The sequence below is a fragment of the Zea mays genome, chromosome 3 (assembly GCF_902167145.1).
Source record: "Zea mays cultivar B73 chromosome 3, Zm-B73-REFERENCE-NAM-5.0, whole genome shotgun sequence".
Lineage (NCBI taxonomy): Eukaryota > Viridiplantae > Streptophyta > Magnoliopsida > Poales > Poaceae > Zea > Zea mays.
This window is the reverse complement of record NC_050098.1, coordinates 143,435,610-143,461,671: the sequence shown is the minus strand read 5'-3', so window position 1 is coordinate 143,461,671 and position 26,062 is coordinate 143,435,610. Positions and strand designations below refer to the sequence as shown.

The 26,062-nt window shown below is 42.2% G+C and overlaps 1 protein-coding gene and 2 non-coding genes across 3 annotated transcripts; 1 reads left to right on the top strand and 2 right to left on the bottom strand.

The window, feature by feature from the left end:
- The first annotated feature begins 475 nt into the window (after nucleotides 1–475).
- On the top strand, nucleotides 476–12,242 carry LOC100280396 (uncharacterized). Its single transcript, NM_001348338.1, is given in 25 exon segments — nucleotides 476–874; nucleotides 1,921–2,086; nucleotides 2,394–2,513; nucleotides 2,667–2,800; nucleotides 2,888–3,047; nucleotides 3,131–3,198; nucleotides 3,776–3,874; nucleotides 4,138–4,253; nucleotides 4,786–4,960; nucleotides 5,034–5,144; nucleotides 5,224–5,302; nucleotides 5,427–5,570; nucleotides 5,647–5,760; nucleotides 5,864–5,982; nucleotides 6,327–6,409; nucleotides 6,489–6,607; nucleotides 6,708–6,828; nucleotides 6,922–7,059; nucleotides 10,087–10,183; nucleotides 10,261–10,386; nucleotides 10,825–10,917; nucleotides 11,009–11,114; nucleotides 11,420–11,565; nucleotides 11,641–11,721; nucleotides 11,790–12,242. Coding segments are annotated over 25 exon segments (3,159 nt in total). The 5' UTR covers nucleotides 476–556; the 3' UTR covers nucleotides 11,916–12,242.
- A 526-nt stretch (nucleotides 12,243–12,768) lies between these two features.
- On the bottom strand, nucleotides 12,769–12,842 carry TRNAT-AGU (transfer RNA threonine (anticodon AGU)). The gene has a single exon. It is a non-coding gene; the product is annotated as a tRNA-Thr (tRNA).
- A 5,293-nt stretch (nucleotides 12,843–18,135) lies between these two features.
- TRNAT-AGU (transfer RNA threonine (anticodon AGU)) lies at nucleotides 18,136–18,209 on the bottom strand. The gene has a single exon. It is a non-coding gene; the product is annotated as a tRNA-Thr (tRNA).
- Between the last annotated feature and the right edge of the window lie 7,853 nt (nucleotides 18,210–26,062).

Below are 26,062 nucleotides of genomic sequence, written 5' to 3'. Positions count from 1 at the left end.
GGGAGCGCTTTAGAGAAACTGTTAGAGACATGTTTTTGTATTTTTTTTCCAAAAAACTAGATTTAGGGGAGACTTTTGGGGAGCTTTTTAGTGTGTTTGGTTTGTGGAGTCACTCTATACTTCATGAGGTGATGCATCATAAGTTCATTCCATCAATTTTGGTGGAATCAACCCACTCCTCATCTATATACTAATTATTAGCTTATGAGGAATGAGGTGGTGATGGATGAACCCATTCTATTCCACAAACCAAATAAAAAAGTGAGGAGTGAGAAGAAATGGATCACTCCATTCCTCAAACCGAACACACTATTTGTAGATGCTCTAAGTATAGAGAGTGCCCTAAAACCGACGTGTCCAATCAAATTCTTCCTGTTGGGCCGGACCGCCCCACCATACAAGAGTCGGACCTCACGTGCTTCATTCATGGGCCTTCCTTTTTCCTTTTGGACCCTATAGTGGTATTTCTCATTCCAAAACAGGCGTGGCTATGGCTAAACCCTAAACCCGCGACCGCACTGGCCTTTCCTCCCGCCGGCGATCACCGAAGCCAACCATGGCCGCCACCGTCGCCTCCGAGCACTCCATCGATCGCAAGCTCTCCGCGCTCGTGGAGCAAGCTCGGCCGAGCGCGGCGGCCATGCTCGCCGCCGCCGAGGCCGTTGACGCCGTCGCGGAGCTCATCAAGAGGGTGCCACAGCAGCAAGCGACGCCGGAGGCCGCGCGGGGTTTTTTGAGGGACCTGGGACTGGAAACCGAGAAGCTTTCCTTCACCTTCCGTCCGCCGGAGGTGGTGCGTCTCGCCGGGAGCCACGCGGCCGGCGCGGTCGCGAGGCCCGAAGTCGCTGCCGACCTCCTCGTACGCTTGCCAAAGGTATGCGGCGTTCTTCGCATTCGCCTCATCGCCTGCTTGATTCACTCCCAGTAACTTGTTTTGTATTACCGTCAACAGAGGAGTTGTTTATTTTTCATGGGATTCTTTGCCGTGGTTATGCCACTGTGGCAGATGGGCGATGTCCATTCTACATTCCAAATTTCTAGCGTTATGTTTATACCTTTCAGGATTGTCATCTGATAAAGAATGTATGCTTTCCGGTTAAAACAACAATGTCATCGTAGTGGTTACGTTATTGTCCAACGCACAGCTTGTTCGTTAAACATTTTCTTTCTGTTTACTTCAGTTGATATGAAGCCTTTGTTCTTGTTTATTTTTGCTTGGTACAATGTGCCTGCTGTCAAACAAATCCCAGCGGTAGAGGTGCTTATATTCGATTGTACTTCTTATACTCAAATAAACTGAAGGGAAAGTGTTGTTGGGAAGTATGGATTTTCTCTACGTTTACTCTAGGTGACACTAGTTTTCCTTCTTCACAAACATTTAGTTTTATTTGATTGACATATATCTGCTGAGCTATGCTAAATTGTTCAATCAAATCTTCTCAGCAAAATATTGTTTGTTAGAAAGATTATAAGTAGAATAAGTGATGCCTCAATGTTCAATCAAGGTAACTTCCTTTTATCAATCTTTTCTTTTTCCAAAAAGAGTTCTCTCAGCAACTAGTTTGGTACAACTGCTGGTCTGCTGGGGTGACCAGCTTACAAAGACTGGTCCTTAACAAAAGAAATCATCTGAATATCCTATTACAAAAAAGATTCAAATTTCACCAATGTCATTTGAAACAGAATTAACATGTTAGGGCTGTGAAGATGCCTAACATGGAATGCACCATTCAGAATTCATAAGTCTCTGGGTAGTGGGTATTCTAATGGAAAATGAGCTTGCTATGGTTACCAAGAGGATTCTTCTCATGCTTTTATCTTGCTTTCCAACTAGAATCAAGACTGCTGTTTTTGGAAGCGATTAAACAGAATTTTGGTTTTAGATTGTTGTGTGATTTGCTTTGTATGCATTTACTACAGGAATGCTTCCACGAGAAGGATTTCCTAAATCACCGGTACCATGCAAAGAGGTGTCTTTACCTCTGTGTCGTCGAGAAAAACTTGAGGTGCTCTAAATTAATCCGCAAAGTTTCATGGTCTACCCTCCAAGATGAGGCTCGAAAGCCCGTGCTTCATGTATATCCAGGTTATTCTTCTATCAACCTTCCCCTTTTTTCACATCATTGGCGCACTCGAATCTGATATTTCCAATGTTTTCAAGTCGGACGACTTGCTAGTCGTTCTGGCTGGCCGACTTGGGCGATTAATCGCGATTAATCACAATTAGTCGGACGACTTGGTAATTAATCGCGATTGTTCCAAACCGACTTGGACGATTAATTGCGACTAATCATGATTAATAGGGACGACTTGAAAACATTGGATACTTCTGCAAGTGACATTTTTGTCATTTTGCTCCCCTCATTCTTTTAACTTCCATTCCATTGGTGCAGCGACCGAAATTGTAGACCTTCCTGGATTCCATGTAAGAATAATCCCAACTGCGGATTCTTTGTTCAACGTTTCAAAGTTGAATGTATCAACAAGAAATAATGTCCGTGCATATACAAAAGGTAATACAACTGATTTACATATGTTCAATTCCATTGTGATGCTAATAAGCTTTCTTGTTCTTTGAAACTAGTGTCGTTGTACCGTACTTTTGTCCTTTAGCATAGTTATATAATTTTTTCTTTGAAACTTTGCTGATTGGATATGCATTTCAGATGGTGTAAACCTACCCACACCAAAGTATAATTGTAGCATATTGGAGGATATGTTTTTGGAGGAAAATGCAAACTTTATTAGTAGCACCTTTGCTAACTGGAAAGCTTTGCAAGAGGCCTTGGTGTTGGTAAAGGTATACTTCACCTAAACTATAGTTGGTTATGCTTGTAGATGTGTTATATTCCAGTTTAAAGCAGCCTAATGTTTAATTGAAATGTAGGTTTGGGCACGTCAAAGAACTTCAATATACACACATGATTGTCTCAATGGATACTTAATTTCTGCCATCCTTGTGTTTCTTACTGTGGACTCTGGAGGAAGCATGATTACTAGATCAATGACCACAAGACAAATTTTCCGTGTATTGATGAATTTTTTGGGTACATCCATGCAATAAAAATTTGTTTTTTCTAGGGATATTTGACCATGTTTACTCAGTTGAAGCATATCTGAATTCCTGTAGCAACTTCCAAGGCGTGGGCAAAGGGATTGGTGATTCAATCAATGAAGAAGCGTACGGTCACCAAAGAGGTTTGTCAACCTTCTGCACAAAGTCCATTGTCGGGAGCCATCAAACTAGATTTGTATCTATACTTGTATATGTATATGGAATAGTATCGTCCATACAAAATCATAATTTCTACAGATAAGTCCTTTGCCTTATAGTGTGAACATGGTAATATATTATGAGTATTGAGTATGACAAATTGCTATGCCATACTTAAACGCTTGTCTGGTCATATTTTACCATGGATTCCTGGAGATTATAGCAATAAAAATACCTGAAGAGTTACTTGATGTACATGATTCCTAATTCTGTGTGTAACCTTTGCACAGAATGCTATTGGCCCTGTTTGGTTTTGCTTCTCCCCACCACGCTTAGAATCTAGGCAACACAAAAATTCTCGTGATTATTCGATTCTCGCTTATTGGTTCAACAGACGAACTGTCCCGTGAGAAGCAAAAATAATCTAGGTGTTTGGTTGGATTCTTGCTTATTTTCATCCATAAGCGGATTATAAGCGAAACCAAACAGGGCCATTGACTAGTGCAATAATGTTGATTAATCCATTGATCATCAGTTCTGATCAGAAGTGAAATGTTTCAGGACATTGCCACTTGCCTGAAGACATTTGATGTTGCCGTATTTGATATATCTGGCCACATTAATTTGGCGTTTCGTATGACAAGGTCTGCTTTTTTAGAGGTATGTGCCATTATTAAAGTAGTATGTATGTGCACACACACACCAAACCAATTTTATCCATCTTCCCTTTCCCTTTATTTATATCTCATGTATAATTACTCAAATATACAACCTTGCGGTATAATCCGGCAATCTCTGGTAGATATCTAGTTTGGTGTTTTTTTTTCTTCGGATTTAGAGTAATGCTCTCCACATCTGTAGTTAAGCTTTCAAATTTCTTCGAGTTCAACTCTTGTGCCTTCTGCCTGTCTGTCCATGTTCAGCTTCAAGATGAGGCAGTTTGCGCACTTAGTTGCCTTGATAAATGCAGAGATGGTGGACTTGAAGAGCTTTTTATGACCAAAGTCGACTTTTGTGCAAAGTTTGACACATGTTTGAGGTATGCTGAATTATGATGCATCACATTGGTACGTGTTGTATTGTGGACTTCTACACTAACCGTTATTTGAGTGAACAGTGCAGCACGTCCTCAGTTTGAGACTATCTAGTTCTGCATCTGCCATTATGTTATTGTTGTGTACTTGTGTATGGCGGTGTTAACTATTTCCATATGTCTATATAAACAATTGGTTAGTAGTAGTCTAGCTTTGGTTGCCTTTGTTTCCACTCGAGCATATCTGAAGACTTTTGAGGTTGGCGTTGTGTGTGTTGTATAGGTTCTCCTTTTCCCCTTTCTTAATATAATGAAGCTACTTCTGCTTTTTCGAGAAAAAAATCCATGCACCCACCCAAATAAACTTTTCTATCCGACTTAATGTTGCTCTGGCCTGATCTGTCAGCCTCTTTTCATACTATTTCCAATCTGCACATATTCCTAGTGTCATTGAGCCAATTTTTCCTTCTAGTATCATCTCAGATTAAAGACTTCTCCATCAGCTGATCAAGTTCTCACTTGTATTTCTTTTGGTCAGGATAAACTTGAAAGGGAACTCTAAGGTTACTGGATTAAGCTATTGTGTGGATGACGAGTCTTGGAGAATTCTTGAGAAAGATGTTCAGTCTTTGCTGCAACAAGGACTTACAGATAGAACAAAGATGATCCGAGCCCTATGGAGAAGCACACCTTCTGAATGGAAAATAGTGGAAGTACGTAGTGCGAGCATTAGTATTATTGATCACTTTCCTGCATTTCAGTCCAATGACAAGCACAATTTTGTAGGGTTTCTCAGAATTTGGCAGCAGTCCGCTTCTGGTTGGTATGATGGTTAGCTCATTGGAAAAGAGTTTTCGCCTTGTTGATATTGGTCCAAACCCTGAGAACCGTGTTGAGGTATTTTTCCTTCTAGATTATGGAACAATGAACAGCTATTATTGCGATCTAGACACTGATATGCATTATTAAATTACAGGCTGTTAAATTTAGGAAATTTTGGGGAGAGAAAGCTGAGCTTAGAAGATTCAAGGATGGAAATATTGCCGAAAGCACAGGTAACTGATGCATTTTATTGTTACTTCATTATCCAAAAAGTGTTATACTTCATTATCTAAAAAGTGTGTTACTTGGGTAGCTGTTGCATTTTATGTTTAATGGATCCTACTTGCTTAACTGCAGTTTGGGAATGCCAATCCTGGGAGAAGCATACAATTATTAAAAGGATTGCTGATTATGTGCTTATGAAACATTTGTCGCTGCAGAAGGATGATTTGATTCATGTTGTTGATCAGCTGGACTTTTGCCTCTTAGTTGATGGCCAAGGTAACTTCCAGATCTTTCTATGTTTTGCTTTACAGTTTACATTTCCTTGGTTTTAAGCTTATTCGTAATTATGCAGATCCGGTCTCGTCTTCTGGAGCTTTGCTTGAAGCTTTTGATACTATTGCTAAGCAGTTACGTCTCTTAGATGATATTCCTCTTAAAATATCTACCGTGCAACCCCTAGACTCAGGTTTGACCCAGTATCTTTTTGTATTCTTTATGCATGATCTTGTTTTCACAAGTTCTCTCAATGTATATGACATTTCCTTTCGTTTTTCCTTTTCTTACACCAGCTTTTAGGCACACTTCTGTGTTTCCTCCTGAACCTCATCCACTGGCATACGGAAGGAATTCTCAGAGGCTACCGAAATTCGCAACAACTTGCATAAGATCTTTAGAAGTTATGATTCAGGTATGACCTTTCTTTAGTTGTGCTTTATCACAATAGAATAATATTAATTTCTTATTATGCTTCTATGGGAGTTAGTATATCACACCCCTTCATTCCATATTCTATTCTTGAACTTTGGGTGTTACAGATTTTCCCTGCAATAGGGGTGGGTAGCACACACATTAGTTGTTAATTCTTCCTTTACCTCCCTACTGGCAAGAAAATAGTAGAATTGTATATAATTTCATATATGGTGCTGATTTGCTCAGAAACTTGCATGACATAATGTATATCTGATAGAACTGGGCTTCATTTTGGGATTTGCTTTCTTCACAAATTTCTACCCTTCACTATTTTAATAATAGCTAGAGGGATCTGGTAACTGGCCTTTGGATCCCGTGGCCATGGAGAAGACAAAGACTGCATTTCTTTTAAAAATTGGTGAAAGGTATGCGATAGCATTTAAGGAAAAAAATGTTTGCTTGAATTTATTTTCTGTTCCACTGGCTCATTGTTTTTCATTTCAGCTTGGAGGATCGAGGAATGTTTGTTTCAGCCAGTGAAAATGAGGTGAATGTCCTTACATCTGGATATTCATTCTTACTCAAAATATTTCATGAAAGAGGTTTAGTGATGCAAAAGCCAGGTTAGTCTTTTTCTATGTATTCAAATAATTTCTTATATTTGCTAATTGGCTACTGTAGAATGATTGTAGAGTTCCATGACTTCATTTCATTATCTGGCAGTTGGAGATGACAAGACACAAAGTGTTCTATCAGAAGATAAGATGCTTTTTCAGCGGAGCCAGCACTCTAGTATGATCAATGGTTTGCATGGTCGTTACCAGGTGTATGGACCAGTAGTTAGGTAACTGCCAAAGTGCCAAGGTTCTGAATGTTATTTTAACACCCCATATCTTAAACTATGAAGCATGCTTATAAAGTTCTTTCTGTTTCAAAGGCTAGCAAAAAGATGGATTTCTGCACATCTATTTTCTTCATTTATCTCAGAGGAGGCAGTTGAGCTGGTAGTTGCACATATATTTTTGAAGCCATTCCCATTCCATGCCCCATCTTCTCGGGTTGCTGGGTTTCTCAGGTAACCTTTCACCAGCCCCTACCATCAGTATTGTTGCTGTTTTATCAGCTTCATTCTTTCTGTTATGTCACAGATAGATACCTAATGCTACATTCCAACCAGCTACCTTTGTTATTTCTTGACTACCAAAAAAAGTTTAGTAGTTCTGAAAATTGTGAACAGTCTGTTGAAGGTCTCTTAGCCATCCTGTTAAACCATAATTTCCCTGCTCCAAAACCCATTTCTCAAGTTGCATATTATAATCTTTAGTTAATTGGAAATGTGGAAGAGATGCATATCAGCTGGAGTCTGAGTCAGGAGGATGTGGTAATGGGTTTTGGCCAGGAAAGGGAATTATGTATTTAAGGTCATACTACCTCCTTTCACAAATATATGACGTCGTTGACTTTTTTCAAAATATTTATTCGAAAATGTAAAATTTTAAGGCACACACAAATGACCTTTAATGATAAAACAAATCACAATAAATTAAATGATAACTCACTATTTTTTTTGGATAAATGAGTGGTCAAAGTTTTTGAAAAAAGTTAACGACGTCATATATTTGTGAACGGAGGGAGTATTTTTTAGTGAAAGAGAATGTGACTGATTTGTTATATTGCATAGGGGTGATTACATATATATAGACTCAAAACCCTAACCCTAATGGTCCGGTAGTCCAACAGTGGTGCCGACCAACATCCCCCCGCAGTCGCAACGGGAGCACCGCACACGATGAGACTGGAGTAGAAGTCGAAGGTAGGAGCCGACGGGTTGAAATCCCCCGCAGTCGCAACGTCGTGAGGGTGCGAATGTTGCGGTTGGATTAGAGACTGGTATGCACTCCAAGATGATAGCCCCTGGATGACGAGGTAGCCGAAGTCGAGGTGGCCGTGGTAGGGAGACAGACAACAACAGTCTCGTTCTTCGGAGGGGTCGGTGTTCAAGCGTCAAAGATCGGCGGGGCGACACAACAAAAGAGCACCAGCAGGCTGATAACCTTATTGCTTTTCTCGTCCGGTCGTTGAGGAGCACCGCCAGGGAGGCTGATGTCAGCGCGCGCGTCTGCGCCGGTTAGGGTGGCCGCGCCCGCGATAGAATAGAAGGGGTAGCGGTAGATCTGGCCAGGAAGGCCATGGCAGCGACGAATCCAGCCGAGAAGGACACAACAACGGTGGATCCGATCGTGAAGGCCGCAACAACGACAGATCCAATGATGGCGTCGATGAAGAAAGGGGAGGGCGACGAGTCGGTTCCAGCCGAGCAGGGGCCTGCGCCGGGCCTGGCAGGGGTTTGTTGATGCCAGTGACATGAGAAGCGTGATGGCAGGAGGTACTGCTAGGCGTCTTAGGCGAGGGCAAACAATAACCTACTTGTTGGAGCAAAAAACACAACGCAGCGGTCGTGACGACGTTGTCGGGGGCGCCCGCGGGCAAGGCAGTGGCTGCACATGCGGTAGCGCCCTCGCCCGAGGCTACGGTTGGGCGTGTGCCCGCGCTCGCGGCAGTGCGAAAGCAGGGCGCTGCCACCTTTCAGTGCGTTCCATCGAGCAGAGAAGAGGAAGGGGCTTGATTGTGACGTTGATGGTCGGGTTGAGCTGGACGGGGAGCCGACAGCGCGCTGAGGAGATCGATCGAGCCTAGGGGCGGCGCCCTGGCACGTGGCTCATCGAAGCTGGGGAAGGAGAGGAGGGCGGTCCAGGAGGAGAGGGCGAGCCAAGCGCCTGAGCCGGAGAGGAAGGGGCCAACGTCTCGGGCAGATCCGACCACGGAGATGAGCGACCGGACGGATCCGGCGGCGGAGGAGGTCGGGGGTGAGGCAAACGACCGCGACCGTGCCTGCCAGAGGCTGGCGAAGGAGGTTGGGGGCGGGGCGGGCGCCCGCGTCGCGAGCAGGGGAGGCGAGGGTGCCATGTGGTGGTCATGGACGTGGCGTCGACAGACGGGGGCCGCCCCAGGGAGGAAAGGCTGAGCCTCCCGGTGCAGCGGCGAATGTGATGGTGGTTGTCCCTGGGGGCTGGGGGCTGGGGTTAAGGAAGAGGAAAACCTTGCCAATGATACCATGAAAGAAAATGTGACTGCTTTGTTTTATTGCATAGGGGTGATTACATATATAGACTCAGAACCCTAACCCTAATGGGCCGACAACCCAACAGTGGTTCCGGCCCACACACAGAGAACACACTTTCTAACATTTAGGAATGATTATCAGAGTTAAGGATTCGGGAGGACCCAAGATCCACTATTTTAAGGATGCCTTGTATCATTGTTCTGGATAAGAATGAATCTAGTTCCCCGTTCGTCCCAACCCCTATATCATGTTCTAATTTCCCTTTTCAATACCATAATACTGCTTGAGCCATGTGGTCTGACCATCCCTTGTATTCTAGTATCTTCTTGCGTATTCCAATATTCACTGTATAGAGGAGTGAATGTTTTCACATAGACCCATGGCCGGAGGCTCCTGTATGAGTGGGATCTGGGGGAGGATAAACCGAGGCAAGCTTTCCTCCACAATTACAGAGATACTGTTATGAACCTGCAATCTGTTGACTCACTGAGAGCTCTCACCACGGCACCAGACCTAGATAATTCATTTTGGTTTCTTGATACATGTAGAAAATGTGATAGTATGTTAAAGGATAAACCGAGGCAAGCCTTCCCTCTGCAAATGCAGAGAGACCGCTTCGAACCCGATCTGATGACAGTGAGACAGCCCTGTGCACTGCGCCAGACCTAGATAATTCATTTTGGTTTATCGATACACTCTGTAGAAAATGTGATAGTCTGTTAAAGGAAACATAAATGATATGTTTCTGATTACAAGTTACAATTACTCTTAGATAATGAAGCCATTATATTTATCTTCTTATACCTAAACATACTAGGCTTATAAGGCTCATAAGGTCATTAATCACCTTATTAGGTTTCATTGCCACTCTCTCCATCCATCCTATTTCCTTAGTTGGTTATACCTTTTACCAGTCCTAATAGTCATGACCTAGGAAAGGTGTTGAAATCCTCTGACGAATCACTAAAAAAATCACAGGTTTTTGCGGTTGTTATCCAGTTTTGACTGGATCTTTTCACCCATGGTTATTGACATAAATAATGACTTCAACCTGATGGATGAGAAGGAGATCAATGTCAGTTCTCTCTCTCTCTTCTTTCCATTTTTAGTTAGCTCTATTAGCTCTTAACATATTGATTCATACAACCACAGGATAACTTTATGCTGAGCAGAAAATCTTATGAGCGAAACCCCCATGATATAGAGCCTGCAATGTTTCTTGCTACGTCATATGATAAAACATCTGAAGCATGGACAAAACAGTCACCAAGCAAGTCGGTATGTGTTATATTGTTTTACAGCTGAAAATGACTCTTGCTGTTGAACAAGTGTGCATCAAGGCTTCGGTAGTGAAGTAGAATTGTTGAAAATACAGTCTATTTCCATTTCTCATGCATAACAGACATCTTTCCCAGTTTGTAGTGTTGGATGCAGCACAAGCAGATGGTATGAGTGTGTGGGGCATGGACAATTTTTTTCTGTCCAGGGAGATACTACTGGCCCGTATGTTGTATCAAGGATGGGATGAATATGGGCAGTGATGCAACTATTTACATCCTAGCAGAATAAAAGAGAAGACACACACTTAATCACGTTGCTTAGGCACCTTAGGCGATAGGCAGTGTCATAGTACCTTTTGGAATCTTGTCTATTATATTGTTTTATAGATTGAGTTGTTTATTCTTTCTGTTCATCTTCTTTTCATTATAAACCTAGGTTCTCAAACGGGTAGCTGCTTATGCTAAAAGCAGTGCGGAGCTTTTAACAAATCTTATGCTTCATGGTCCATCAGGGGAATATACATGGGAGGTAATTTTGTTCATCCACTACTTCATTGGCTTTATCTTATTTATGTGTGTATTTTTTTTTCATACTCAGTATGGACCTTTACATGCTATAGTGCCTGTTTCGAACACCTATGAGCAACTATGATGCTGTTATTCTCCTCCATCAAGAGAAGCTTTGTTGCCCCCACCACGTACTTTTTCCTGCTGAGAACCCTGACGGTCAGTTTCGCTTTATCAGCTACAGTTGGTTCCCAATTCCCTGATGTTGTATTTTTTGGGTCTATTTTGGTCCTCTATTCTTCTTAATATAATGATGTGCTGTTCTCCTGCGCTTTCGAGGGAAAAAAATTCTTTCGCAAAAATTTACCACCAAGTACTAAAGCTGTAAAGCATAATCAATTCCACCTCTACAGTTAACACAAATTAGCTGAGATTTCTTTCTAACCAGGACTCAGTTAATCTTTTCATACAGTATCGTACCTTCAATTCTTCATTTTTTTTGTTCTACTGTAACAACCTTACAGGTAAGCTGGTGGTCTGGGGCAAACCAAGTAAAGATTTCTGCCCCTATATGCCACTGAACAAAGGGGCAGTGAAAGGTTTGCATGATGCAAGAGAGAAACTCTTGGTAAACTTTGACCCGACTACATACTTCTTGCGAGACTTGAAGGTAAAACTGTAAATCTTGATCTCCTCAAAACGTGTTCATCCGTTTGGAGTAAAATTCAATATCTTCTACTTGCAGTGCGCATTCTCCAAGACCTTCAAGCTGTGGTATGGTTCAGTTGGAGGAGACGCTGTGGGTCTTACATGGGAGAACCCAAAGGTATTAGTGACATTTTTTCCCCTTTCTATCATGCAGAGCTCATATGGTTTTTATTTTACATTTCTCAGAAGCGTGGCAGAGAGGAGGCTGATGAGGCTGCTCCCGAGCCGACATCTATCCTTAAGGAGGTTGGAGATGTTGGTAAAGGTTTAGTGAGGGGTGTGTACCTTGTCAAGGCACCAAAGTTTCAGTAAACTGACAGGGCGTGTGCAACTGAAGATCTGACCAACAAACCGATGCACAAGAAGGAAGACTTCCAAGTGTTGGTAGTCTTCCTTCCATCCAGGGCAGTGTTTGGAGGCTAGCAATGGGGGATGGGGAGCACACGCGGTAGTCATGGTCATGGAGTTGTAAACGAGTCAAGATGTGCTGTGTTTAGACCACTATTACTAGTACACAGCTGCCAAAAGAGAAATGAAGGTTGTAGAACCTCTTATTGAAATTTTGACTGTGTAGTATATATGAGATGTGATTCTGCAAACATTTGCTGCGATGAAAATGCCAATCAAGGTTTGACGTGCAAGTTTGCGTGTCTACTTGGTTTCAGATGGAACAAGAATGAGCAGCAGGTACTGTGTATTCGCCTGACTGCGTCCTTTGTTCCATCATCTGCAACTTCTCTCTTTTCTTTAGGCTATCTCCACCACATCTTCTATATCATTCTCTATCACATCCTCTATTTTAAACTTATCTCTTCAAACAGTGCCATCTACAGTTATTTAGCCTTTATTTTAGACACTCTAAGCGACTTGTTCAATATTGGTAGGGTTCAACCTTATTTTCTTTTATAAAAATGAAAATACAAACTGTACCTGCAACAAATTATTTTCCAAAGTTTCAAAAAAAGAGAGCTGTGCATTGTTTTTCATAGAAACCATCTACAGTTATTTGGCCTCTATTTTAGACACTCTAAGCGACTCGTTCAATATTGGTAGGATTCAACCTTATTTTCTTTTATAAAAATGAAAATACAAACTTTACCTGCAACAAATTATTTTCCAAAGATTCAAAAAGAGAGAACTGTGCATTGTTTTTTTCATAGAAACATGCTTTCGTTGAGAGTTGAACTCAAGACCTCCCGCTTACTAAACGGGTGCTCTAACCAAATGAGCTACGAAAGCTTTTGTGTTTTGGTTTAGTGCTTATTTATTCAATGCTGTTTTTGCCAATGAATTGGCAAAGCATCCCTTGGGATAATGAGAGACCTACCTCTCCGGTCACTCAATGCTACAGAAGTCATCATTGACAACCTAAATCACGTTAGTGAGCAGAGGTAGCTAAAGCACAACACGACTCATGCATATCAAGCCATGAAATTCCCCTAATTAGATACTCAGCTCCAATTTATAAGCCATGTTGTCCTTTCTAGATACAAAACTTTTATTATACATCTTAGATATGATGTATATCTAGATATATAATAAAAAACTATATACTTTGACAAGCTATGACGACTTATCAAATGGAATGCATATAGAATTCCCTTTACCATTTTCATATGCACCATACAAGGTCACAAGAAGAGAACTATATCATCTAAGACCTTATGGAAGAAGGCCCTGCAACAGTCTATCTTCGCTTGTTTTTTGATTAACTAATGCAATATAATACAATCCATGACCAAGATGATTAGCATGACAAGTGAAATTCAATATCAGCATTTTCTTAGGACAATGACCTCAATCAAAAGCCAAGGGCTACCACGCTCAGGGGAGCTTCGAACGTTGAACAAGACGAAGCATCACAGAGCCAAAGAAGAGAGAATCATAGTTTGAGTGTGATTGAAAAAGGCCTCAAAGAAGGAAAGCGAAGAAGACCTCCAAACACGTCAGAGTTGTAAAATGATATAAATGTACTCACTCGATTACGAAGAGTCACTATGTAGTAACCGAGGGTAAATTTATAATCACTACACCAAAATCATACACTTCCTACGGGTTTTTAACTTCCTACAGCTTTTATAACAAACCGTAGGAAATAAATAACTTCCGAGAGGCAACTGGTAGCTCTAGGAAATAAACATAACTTCCTACAGTATTTTATAAAAGCTGTCGGAAGTTAAAAAACCGTAGGAAGTTAGATAACTTCCTACGACCACCTCTAGGAAGTTAGGTTTCAGCTGTTGACCAGTCAAACCAAAAGCTAACTTCCTACGGCTAGCTCTAGGAAGTTAGCTGGGCAGCTAACTTCCTACGGCTTTCTCTAGGAAGTTAGGTTCCAGTTGTTGACTAGTCAAACGAAAATCTAAATTCCTACGGCCGGCTCTAGGAAGTTACTTAACTTCCTAGAGTAAATGTACAAACTCTAGGAAGTTATGTTTTTTATTTTAAACCTCCCTCAACCTTATCTCTTCTCTCACCTTTCTCAAGGTCTCTCTCTGTCTCTTTAGCCGCCTCGCCGCCAACTCCACGCGCCCGGCCGCCTCTCCCGCGCCCGCCTCTCTCGTGCCCGGTCGCCCCCGCCGCGCCCTCGGCCCCGGCCGCCCCTTCCGCGCCCGAACGCCCCTGCCCCCGCCGCGCCTGGCCCCCGACGCGCCCAGCCGCCCCCGCCCGCCCCCATCGAGGTCGCCTCGGCCGTCCCCGCCCCTGTTGAGGTCGCCCCTGCCGCGCCTGGCCGCCGCCGTGGACGCCCCCGCTGCGGCCGCCGCTGCCGCGCCCCGCCCCGGTCGCCCCTGTCTAGGAAATACTTTTTTATTTTTTTTCAATGGTAAGTACATACAGGAACAATGTCATTTTCATTGATTGTACCTTCAAAGTATCAATTATCAAGCTCAAACAAACAACAGTATAGTCTCAAACAGCACTGATATCTGTGCAGGATGAACAAGGAGAAAAAGTGGTTCAGATAAGGGGATTCAGAAATCAGAACTCAGGTGATTTCTTCCTGATAAAATATAAACTGAAACCAAACTGTATTGAGTTCTTTATCAGTTGAAACCAAAGATACAAACTGAGACCAATGCTTGAACATGAAGCCTTGAACACAGACAGAGAGATGGATGGATAGTGAAAACTGAAAAGTAAATTCAGATTTGGAAACTGGAAATGAGGTGACTTTTTGTCCCATCCCATATATAATTTAGTGGCTTTGCTAGATGCGCTCTGGTAAGTTCTTTTTTCTGACATGTTTTAGTTACAGGCCAAGTGCTTCAAAAAATCAGGCTTCACAAAAAGTTGATTCTCCCAAGAAATCTCTTCTTGAGAAAACTTGTGACCTACTACGGAATTTTCCTGAATATATGGATGTTGTAGTCAGCGTTGCTAGGAAAACTGATGGACGACACTGGGCTGATATGTTCTCTGCAGCTGGACGATCCACAGAGTAAGTGTACAACCCTTCTATTTGAACTATGCATATTCCTTTAATTCACATCTTCAAAAAGATAATGTTCTTCCAATTCTTGATGTTGTTCTGCATGTAGTAATTACCATAGTCAGTATCAGCATGTTCCATCTTATATATGTGGCGTGCCTGTAGTTTGCATGTAATTACATTACACCTGACACACCTCTCATAGCCTGTTCCCATCCATGTTATCTTTGTGATTCATATGTTAAGGCCAGCCACTTGTCCGAAAAAGAGGTTATTAGGACTAATTATCATGGATCACTAGTGTAGTAAGAATATCCGCTAATAGTTGCCTCTGAGAAATTTAGAGAGTTGTCTGGTTCCTTGTGTTTGAGAGGACAGAAATGCTATTTTGTTTCTGTATGCCACTTTTCTTCATTTTGTTGATTCTTTATTAATTACTATAAACATATGTAGAATTTAGGATTTATCAGGACCCATGCATCAATTAGTATACCAGAGCATGAACAGAGTATGGTATCCTTAAACTGGCTAAAGTTGAAATTGTTCTGACAATATCTTTAATAACCCACAGTATTAAATTTTACAAAGATTTCAAATAAAATAATCATGCTTTTAGTATGACCAAACTTTCATGATAGGATGTTTGATGAATGCTTCCAACAGAGGTTGCAGGGGAGTTGGTATGTTTCTTGTGCTATATGTTGTTTGTTTTCCTATATTAGTATATTTCAGATGAATAAGGGAGTACCTTCATACTTAGGTTCGCTTCTTACTAATATCTGGAAGAGATTTTGAGAATGCCACTTCAGACTCTGAGAAGCTATCTCCAAGATTTCTAGGCTATTTTCTGTTCCGTTCACCTTATAAGCGGCAATCTTCTGATTTGAAAAGGTGCACCCTGTTCTTTACACTTAAACTGCTTTTGTTGGAAAATCTCTCATATATTATTTCTTTTGTTCGACAGTAACTCAATGAAAGAACTTAGTCCACATATTGCCTCTGTTATGAACATTCTAGAGCGCCATGCTAGCTACTTGATGTCTAGCAAGGAGCTTTCTAAACTCGTCGCTTTTGTCAAGGGGACTCAATTTGATCTTGTGGTGAGACTCCTGTCATTCATTGCCTTAACGAATCTTATTGTCCAAAGCCGTTTGCCATCAATCTATGCTGTAACATATGCAGGAATATCTACAACAAGAAAGGCAAGGGTCTGCTTGTCTGGAGAATTTTGCTTCTGCACTCGAACTGATTGGACAAAAGATTCTGGTCAATATATCTCTAAGTTTATGATTTATTATGCTTAACATTATTAATTTATTATATTCTCATGCCCCTTTGGTCCATCCATATGAATAATTTTTTTTGAGACTTTTATTATGACTATGTATGAGATATTGTCTCTTATTAGTATTGGATGATGAGATGTATCTTATTATGACTATGGATGAGATTTTTGTGATGTAATTGATAAGACTATGGATGAGACTTTTGTGATGTAATTGATGAGACTATGGATGAGACTTTTGTGAAGTAATTGATGAGACTATGGATTTAAATATTGTTATGTGATTGTGTGTGTGATGTTTTATGTGAAAATATGTTGTGCTATATAGCTGTTGATATATTTGTTATGTTGTGGAATGTGGTGTAAAATAAAAATAAACAACATTTGTAATGCTGGTCAAATTAACTTCCTAGAGGCTTACTAAGTCGTAGGAAGTTAGCTGGCTAACTTCCTAGGGGCTACAGTCAGCCGTAGGAAGTTAGCCAGCTAACTTCCTAGGGGCTACGGTCAGCCGTAGGAAGTTACTCGTAGGAAGTTAGTCCGCTGACGGCGCTGACGGCGTGAAGGTACTAACTTCCGAGAGTCTACTAACTTCCGAGGGGGGGTTTTTGGCTGTAGGAAGTTAGCTAACTTCCTAGAGGGCTCTAGGAAGTAAAGCTAACTTCCGACAAAAAATTTTCGAGAGCCAAACTTCCGACGGGATGTCTTAACTTCCGAGAGTTTAGCTAACTTCCTAGAGTTTAGGCCTAACTTCCTAGGGTTTAGGCTCTAGGAAGTTTACTATTTTGGTGTAGTGAATGTCATATGAAGGTGTATATCTGTTCATATTTATAAATAAATAAACAGTGCCACTGCTATAGAGATCGGGCCCAAAACGTAATGACAGGAGAACCTCCGAATGTATAACATCTCCAACTCCGGAGAACCATAAGCCCTACATCTATAGCATCTCAAACTCCGAAGAACCTCCGAATGTATAACAATTCCGAAGCTTACCAGTGAATGTTTTTCTCTCATATTTGATATCCGAAGCTATTTGATCATTGGGTTTGAATGATTGATAAAAATAAACTTCTTAGAAATAATGGGGGGGAGCACATGTGGTAGTCATGGTCATGGAGTTGTAAACGAGTCAAGATGTGCTCTGTTTAGACCACTATTACTACTACAAAACTGCCAAAAGAGAAATGAAGGTTGTAGAGCCTCTTATTGAAATTTTGACTGTGTAGTATATATGAGATGTGATTCTGCAAACATTTGCTGCGATGAAAATGCCAATCAAGGTTTGACGTGCAAGTTTGCGTGTCTACTTGGTTTCAGATGGAACAAGAATGAGCAGCAGGTACTGTGCATTCGCCTGACTGCGTCCTTTGTTCCATCATCTGCAACTTCTCTCTTTTCTTTTGGCTATCTCCACCACATCTTCTATATCATTCTCTATCACATCCTCTATTTTAAACTTATCTCTTCAAACAGTGCCATCTACAGTTATTTAGCCTCTATTTTAGACACTCTAAGCGACTCGTTCAATATTGGTAGGATTCAACCTTATTTTCTTTTATAAAAATGAAAATACAAACTGTACCTGCAACAAATTATTTTCCAAAGATTCAAAAAAGAGAGCTGTGCATTGTTTTTCATAGAAACTATCTACAGTTATTTGGCCTCTATTTTAGACACTCTAAGCGACTCGTTCAATATTGGTAGGATTCAACCTTATTTTCTTTTATAAAAATGAAAATACAAACTGTACCTGCAACAAATTATTTTCCAAAGATTCAAAAAGAGAGAGCTGTGCATTGTTTTTCATAGAAACGTGCTTTCGTTGAGAGTTGAACTCAAGACCTCCCGCTTACTAAACGGGTGCTCTAACCAATTGAGCTACGAAAGCTTTTGTGTTTTGGTTTAGTGCTTATTTATTCAATGCTGTTTTTGCCAACGAATTGGCAAAGCATCCCTTGGGATAATGAGAGACCTACCTCTCCGGCCACTCAATGCTACAGAAGTCATCATTGGCAACCTAAATCGTGTTAGTGAGCAGAGGTAGCTAAAGCACAACACGACTCATGCATATCAAGCCATGAAATTCCCCTAATTAGATACTCTGCTCCAATTTATAAGCCATGTTGTCCTTTCTAGATACGAAACTTTTATTATACATCTTAGATATGATGTATATCTAGATATATAATAAAAAACTATATACTTTGACAAGCCATGATGTCACACCCGGTTTTAGAAGGCAAACCGAATGCGAACCATGTACGTGCCAGGATCAGCAATTCACGTACACAGTAGTTACATAACATGGACATCATCACACAGTGCTCAAATAGTATTAAAAAGGGAAGTAATAGTCGATTACATCATATGTCTGAGACATCCATATAGTCTTTACAATAATCAAAGTGCGAAAACGAAACGTAGATAAACGCGGCCTTCACAGGCAGCCAACTGGGGGGTTGCCTCTAACCCACGCCTAGAACTCGTCGTAGTCTTGGAACTCCAGGAAGTCTCCTTCCACGGCTGCATATTCTCCTGAGCAGTGGTTGTAATGCGAACAACCTGGGGAGGGGGGTTGGTGTGTAGAGCAAGGGTGAGTACACATCAACATACTCAGCAAGTATCCTGTTTGGCTGTAGTGGACTAGCTTTATGTGGGGGTAAGTCAAACAGTTGCTTTTAGTTGGTCAGATTATTATTACTAGTAGAGAAAAGCCAAGTTTTAGATTTAACCCATGTTATTAACCCATACGTACTCCTTTCCAAATGGAAAGAGTACCACTTACCATTACCAGAGTCAACACCAAGAACCATCAATCTCATTGCCACCTGCAATCCGAACACCTCTGATCAAGTACCACTAATCACTGGAGCTCCCTTGGCCGCTCATAACCGCGAGCACAACTGATATATCAGTTTTCAAACACTCTGCAGAGGTTGTGCACTTTACCCACAAGCCGTGATTCCCTTTCTGCCCGGAGAGAGCTACTCCCCATTGACCACTACCTAGGTGGTCCAACAGGGCATCACTACGTAGCCTTTACGAAGATTCCCCGGGGCTATAGCCACCCGTTAGGTTTCCTAAATGCACCGCACTCCTGAAAGGGAAATGTGCCCTTGGGCCATTTCTATAAGATTTTGGTGATTAAGTGCCCAACACACATTAAGGGAATGAGTATATGCCAAAGGGTGGACAAAGTGCAAATCAATACAAAGGTATGATTCTAGACTTAGTACATTGGTTTTTGTGTACTAACATATTTGTCTAAGTGCTAGAATCAGAGAAAAGACAATTGGAAAAGACTTGGCTCGAGCAGCCAAGACTCTACTCAGTCTGGGTGCACCGGACTGTCCGGTGGTGTACCGGACAGTGTCCGACCGGACAGTGTCCGGTGCGCCAGGCTGGCTCTAGTGAAAAAGCCGCTCTCGGGAATTCGTCGGTGGCGTACTGCTAAAATTCACCGGACTGTCCGGTGAGCCAACGGTCGGCTGTGACAACGGTCGGCCGCGCAATCCGCGCGTGACGCGTGGCCGAGCCAATGGTCAGAAGGGGCACCGGACTGTCCAGTGTGCACCGGACAGTGTTCGGTGCGCCAACGGCTCCAAATCTTCAACGGTCGGCTGCGCCAGAACAGGAAAGAGATCTGCACCGGACAGTGTCCGGTGGTGCACCGGACTGTCCGGTGCGCCAGTCGACAGAAGGCAAGAATTGCCTTCCTAGAATGCTCTCAACGGCTCCTAGCTGCCTTGGGGCTATAAAAGGGACCCCTAGGCGCATGGAGGAGAACACTAAGCACACTTTGAGCATTCTTGATCATTCTCACTTCGACTTTGCGCACTCGTTTGACATTCTTAGTGATTTGAGCTCCGTTCTAGTGGTGAACTTTGTGATACTCATTTGAGCTCAATTCTTGGCTGTGTGTGTGCGTATTTGCTGTGGATTTGAGTGTGTTACTTCCCTCCCTTACTCTAGTGCTTTCACTTTGATTCTTATTGTAAGGGTGAGAGACTCCAAGTTGTGGAGATTCCTCACAAGCGGGAAAGAGTAAAGAAAGAAGAACACCATGGTATTCAAGTCGATCATTGGATCACTTGAGAGGGGTTGAGTGCAACCCTCGTCCGTTGGGACGCCACAACGTGGAGTAGGCAAGTTTTGTACTTGGACGAACCACAGGATAAATCCTCGTGTCTCTTGTGCTTGTTCTCACTGTGTATATTGTATTTCATAAGAGATCTCCTATAACCACTTGATTTCATTGTGCTAACTATTAATCAAGGTTTGTGGCCTTAAGTGTTAAGTTTTTACAGGATCACCTATTCACCCCCCCTCTAGGTGCTCTCAATTGGTATCAGAGCCGTTCTCTTCAAGAAAGGGACTAATCGCCCGAAGAGATGGATCCTAAGGGAAAGGGGATGGTGGTCAACGACAATGAGAAGGAGTCCATCTTCAACGAGCCAAGGGATGACAAAGTCAATGACTCTGGCTCGAGTCAAAAGAAGAAAGACGGAAAGAAGAAGAGGCGCATCAGGAAGGTTGTCTACTACGACAGCGACGAATCTTCCTCTTCTCAAAAGGACGACGAATACTAGGAGAAAAAGAAAACGGTTAACTCGAACTTTTCTTTTGATTATTCTCGTATTCCGCATAATTCCAATGCTCATTTGCTTTCTATTCCACTTGGTAAACCTCCTCACTTTGATGGAGAGGACTACGGATTTTGGAGTCACAAAATGCGTAGTCATTTGTTCTCTCTTCATCCAAGTATATGGGAGATAGTAGAAAACGGAATGCAATTTGATAGTTCGGATAATTCTATGTTTATCAATGAACAAATCCATAAGAATGCACAAGCTACTACTGTTCTTCTAGCATCCTTGTGCAGGGAAGAATACAATAAGGTGAGCGGCTTGGACAATGCCAAGCAGATCTGGGACACCCTCAAGATCTCTCATGAGGGGAACGACGTCACCATGCTCACCAAGATGGAGTTGGTGGAAGGCAAACTAGGAAGGTTCGCAATGATCAGGGGGGAGGAGCCAACCCAAACGTACAACAGGCTAAAGACCCTAGTCAACAAAATAAGGAGCTATGGAAGCACGCGATGGACGGACCACGACGTCGTCCGACTTATGCTAAGGTCTTTCACTGTCCTTGATCCTCATCTTGTTAACTCTATTCGTGAGAATCCTAGGTACACCAAGATGACGCCCGAGGAAATACTTGGAAAGTTTGTAAGCGGGCGGATGATGATCAAGGAGGCAAGATACGTTGATGATGCGTTGAATGGCCCAATCCACGAGCCTCAAACCGTTGCTCTCAAAGCAACGAGGAGCAGGGAGGCGCTACCTAGCAAGGTGGCGCAAGTTGAGGCGGCCAGGCTTAATGAGGAAGAAATGGCCCTCATCATCAAGCGTTTCAAGACGACGCTCAAAGGTCGCAAGGAGCATCCCAACAAGAGCAAAACGAAGGGAAAGCGCTCCTGCTTCAAGTGTGGTAAGGTTGGTCACTTCATTGCTAATTGTCCCGATAATGATAGTGACCAGGATCAAGAAAAAAGAGGGAAAAGAAGAAGACCTACAAGAAGGCTAAGGGTGAGGCACACCTTGGCAAGGAGTGGAACTCGGATTGTTCATCATCCGACTCCGACGACGAAGGACTCGCTGCCTCGGCCTTCAACAAATCATCCCTCTTCCCCAACGAGCATCACACATGCCTAATGACAAAGGAGAAGAAGGTAAGTACTCGAAATAATACTATGTATGCATCTTCAAGTGATGATGAATCTAGTGATGATGAAATAGACTATGCATGTTTATTCAAAGGATTAGATAGAACTAAAATTGATAAGATCAATGAATTGATTGATGCTTTGAATGAGAAGAATAGACTTTTAGAAAAGCAAGAAGATCTTTTATATGAAGAGCATGATAAATTTGTAAGTGCGCAAAATTCTCTTGCTTTAGAAGTTAAAAGAAATGAAATGCTTTCATGTGAATTGTCTACATGTCATGAATCCATTTCTAGCTTAAAGAGTATCAATGATGACTTGAATGCTAAGTTAGAAATAGCTAATAAATCAACCTCTTGTGTAGACCATGTTGTGATTTGCAATAGGTGTAAAGATTTTAATGTTGATGCTTGTAGTGAACACCTAGTTTCCATTTCTAAATTAAATGATGAAGTGACTAGTCTTAATGCTCAACTTAAGACTAGCAAAAGTGAATTTGATAAACTAAAATTTGCAAGAGATGCCTACACTATTGGTAGACACCCCTCAATTAAGGATGGACTTGGCTTTAAGAGAGAAGCCAAGAACTTAACAAGTCATAAGGCTCCCATTCCCGCCAAGGAGAAAGGGAAGGCTCCTATGACAAATAGTGCTCAAAAGAACCATGCTTTCATGTACCATGATAGGAGATATTCTAGAAATGTTCATCATGATAGGAGTTGTAATGCTTATGATTCAAATGCCATGTTTGCTTCAAGTTCGTCCTATGTGCATGGTAGAGATATGCCTAGGAAAAATGTCATTCATCATATACCTATGAGAAATATTGCTCATGCTCCTAGGAAAATTAATGAACCTTCTACAATTTATCATGCTTGCAATGCTTCCTTTACAATTTGTAGAAAGGATAAGAAGGTGATTGCTAGAAAATTAGGGGCAAAATGCAAGGGAGATAAAACTTGCATTTGGGTCCCTAATACCATTGTTACTAACCTTGTAGGACCCAACACAAGTTGGGTACCTAAGACCCAAGCCTAAATTTGCCTTGCAGGTTTATGCATCCGGGGGCTCAAGCTGGATTATCAACAGCGGAAGCACAAACCACATGACGGGGGAGAAGAAGATGTTCACCTCCTACGTCAAGAACAAAGATTCCCAAGATTCAATCATATTCGGTGACGGGAATCAAGGCAAGGTTAAAGGGTTAGGAAAGATTGCTATTTCTTCCGAGCACTCCATTTCTAATGTGTTTTTAGTTGAGTCGCTCGGTTATAACTTATTGTCCGTTAGTCAATTATGTAATATGGGATATAATTGCTTATTCACAAATGTAGATGTGTCTGTCTTTAGAAGGAGTGATGGTTCATTAGCTTTTAAGGGTGTACTAGACGACAAACTTTATTTAGTTGATTTTGCAAAAGAGGAGGCCGGTCTAGATGCATGCTTAATTGCTAAGACTAGCATGGGCTGGCTGTGGCATCGCCATTTAGCACATGTGGGGATGAAGAACCTTCACAAACTTCTAAAGGGAGAACATGTGTTAGGTCTAACAAATGTAAATTTCGAAAAAGATAGACCTTGTGCAGCTTGTCAAGCAGGTAAACAGGTGGGAAGCTCTCATCATATCAAAAATGTGATGACCACGTCAAGACCTTTGGAGTTACTTCATATGGACCTCTTCGGACCCGTCGCCTACCTAAGCATATGAGGAAGTAAGTATGGTCTTGTTATAGTTGATGATTTTTCCCGCTTCACTTGGGTATTCTTTTTGCAGGATAAAACAGAAACCCAAGGGACCCTCAAGCGCTTCCTAAGAAGAGCTCAAAATGAGTTTGAGCTCAAGGTGAAGAAGATAAGGAGCGACAACGGGTCCGAGTTCAAGAACCTTCAAGTGGAGGAGTACCTTGAGGAGGAAGGAATCAAGCACGAGTTCTCCGCTCCCTACACACCACAGCAAAACAGTGTGGTAGAGAGGAAGAACAGGACACTCATAGACATGGCGAGGACAATGCTTGGAGAGTTCAAGACGCCCGAGCGGTTTTGGTCGGAAGCCGTCAACACGGCTTGCCACGCCATAAACCGGGTCTATCTCCATCGCCTCGTCAAGAAGACTTCGTATGAGCTTCTAACCGGTAACAAACCCAACGTTTCATACTTTCGTGTATTTGGGAGCAAATGTTATATTCTAGTGAAGAAAGGTAGAAATTCTAAGTTTTCTCTTAAAGCTGTAGAAGGGTTTTTGTTAGGTTATGACTCAAATACAAAGGCGTATAGGGTCTTTAACAAATCATTGGGTTTGGTTGAAGTCTCTAGCGACGTTGTATTTGATGAGACTAATGGCTCTCCAAGAGAGCAAGTTGTTGATCCTGATGATATAGATGAAGAAGATGTTCCAACGGCCGCCATACGCACCATGACAATTGGAGATGTGCGACCACAGGAACAAACGGAACAAGATCAACCTTCTTCCTCAACAATGGTGCATCCCCCAACTCAAGACGATGAACAGGTTCATCAAGAAGACACGTGTGATCAAGGGGGAGCACAAGATGATCATGTTATGGAGGAAGAAGCACCTCAAGCCCCTCCAACTCAAGTTCGAGCGACGATTCAAAGGAATCATCCCGTCGACCAGATATTGGGTGATATTAGCAAGGGAGTATCTACTCGCTCTAGACTAGTTAATTTTTGTGAGCATTACTCTTTTGTCTCTTCTATTGAGCCTTTCAGGGTAGAAGAGGCCTTGCTAGATCCGGACTGGGTGTTGGCCATGCAGGAAGAGCTCAACAATTTCAAGAGAAATGAAGTTTGGACACTGGTGCCACATCCCAAGCAAAACGTTGTGGGAACCAAGTGGGTGTTCCGCAACAAACAAGACGAGCACGGAGTGGTGACAAGGAACAAGGATAGACTTGTGGCAAAAGGTTATGCCCAAGTCGCAGGTTTGGACTTTGAGGAGACCTTTGCTCCTGTGGCTAGGCTAGAGTCAATTCGCATATTGTTAGCCTATGCCGCTCACCATTCTTTCAGGTTGTTCCAAATGGATGTGAAGAGCGCTTTCCTCAACGGGCCAATCAAGGAGGAGGTGTACGTGGAGCAACCCCCTGGCTTTGAGGATGAACGGTACCCCGATCATGTGTGTAAGCTCTCTAAGGCGCTCTATGGACTTAAGCAAGCCCCAAGAGCATGGTATGAATGCCTTAGAGACTTTTTAATTGCTAATGCCTTCAAAGTTGGGAAAGCCGATCCGACTTTATTCACTAAGACTTGTGATGGTGACTTATTTGTGTGCCAAATTTATGTCGATGACATAATATTTTGTTCTACTAACCAAAAGTCTTGTGAAGAGTTTAGCAGGGTGATGACTCAAAAGTTTGAAATGTCGATGATGGGCGAGTTGAACTACTTCCTTGGGTTCCAAGTGAAGCAACTCAAGGACGACACTTTCATCTCCCAAACGAAGTACACACAAGACTTGATCAAGTGGTTTGGGATGAAAGACGCCAAGCCCGCAAAGACTCCAATGGGAACTGACGGACACATCGACCTCAACAAAGGAGGTAAGTCCGTTGATCAAAAAGCATACCGGTCTATGATAGGTTCCTTACTTTACCTATGTGCTAGTAGACCAGATATTATGCTTAGTGTATGCATGTGTGCTAGATTTCAATCCGATCCAAGGGAGTGTCACCTAGTGGCCGTGAAGCGAATTCTTAGATATTTAGTTGCTACGCCTTGCTTCGGGATCTGGTATCCAAAGGGGTCTACCTTTGACTTAATTGGATATTCAGACTCCGATTATGCTGGATGCAAGGTCGATAGGAAGAGTACATCAGGGACGTGCCAATTCTTAGGAAGGTCCCTGATGTCTTGGAGTTCTAGGAAACAAACTTTCGTTGCCCTATCCACCGCTGAGGCCGAGTATGTTGCCGTAGGTCAATGTTGTGCGCAACTACTTTGGATGAGGCAAACCCTCCGGGACTTTGGCTACAATCTGAGCAAAGTCCCACTCC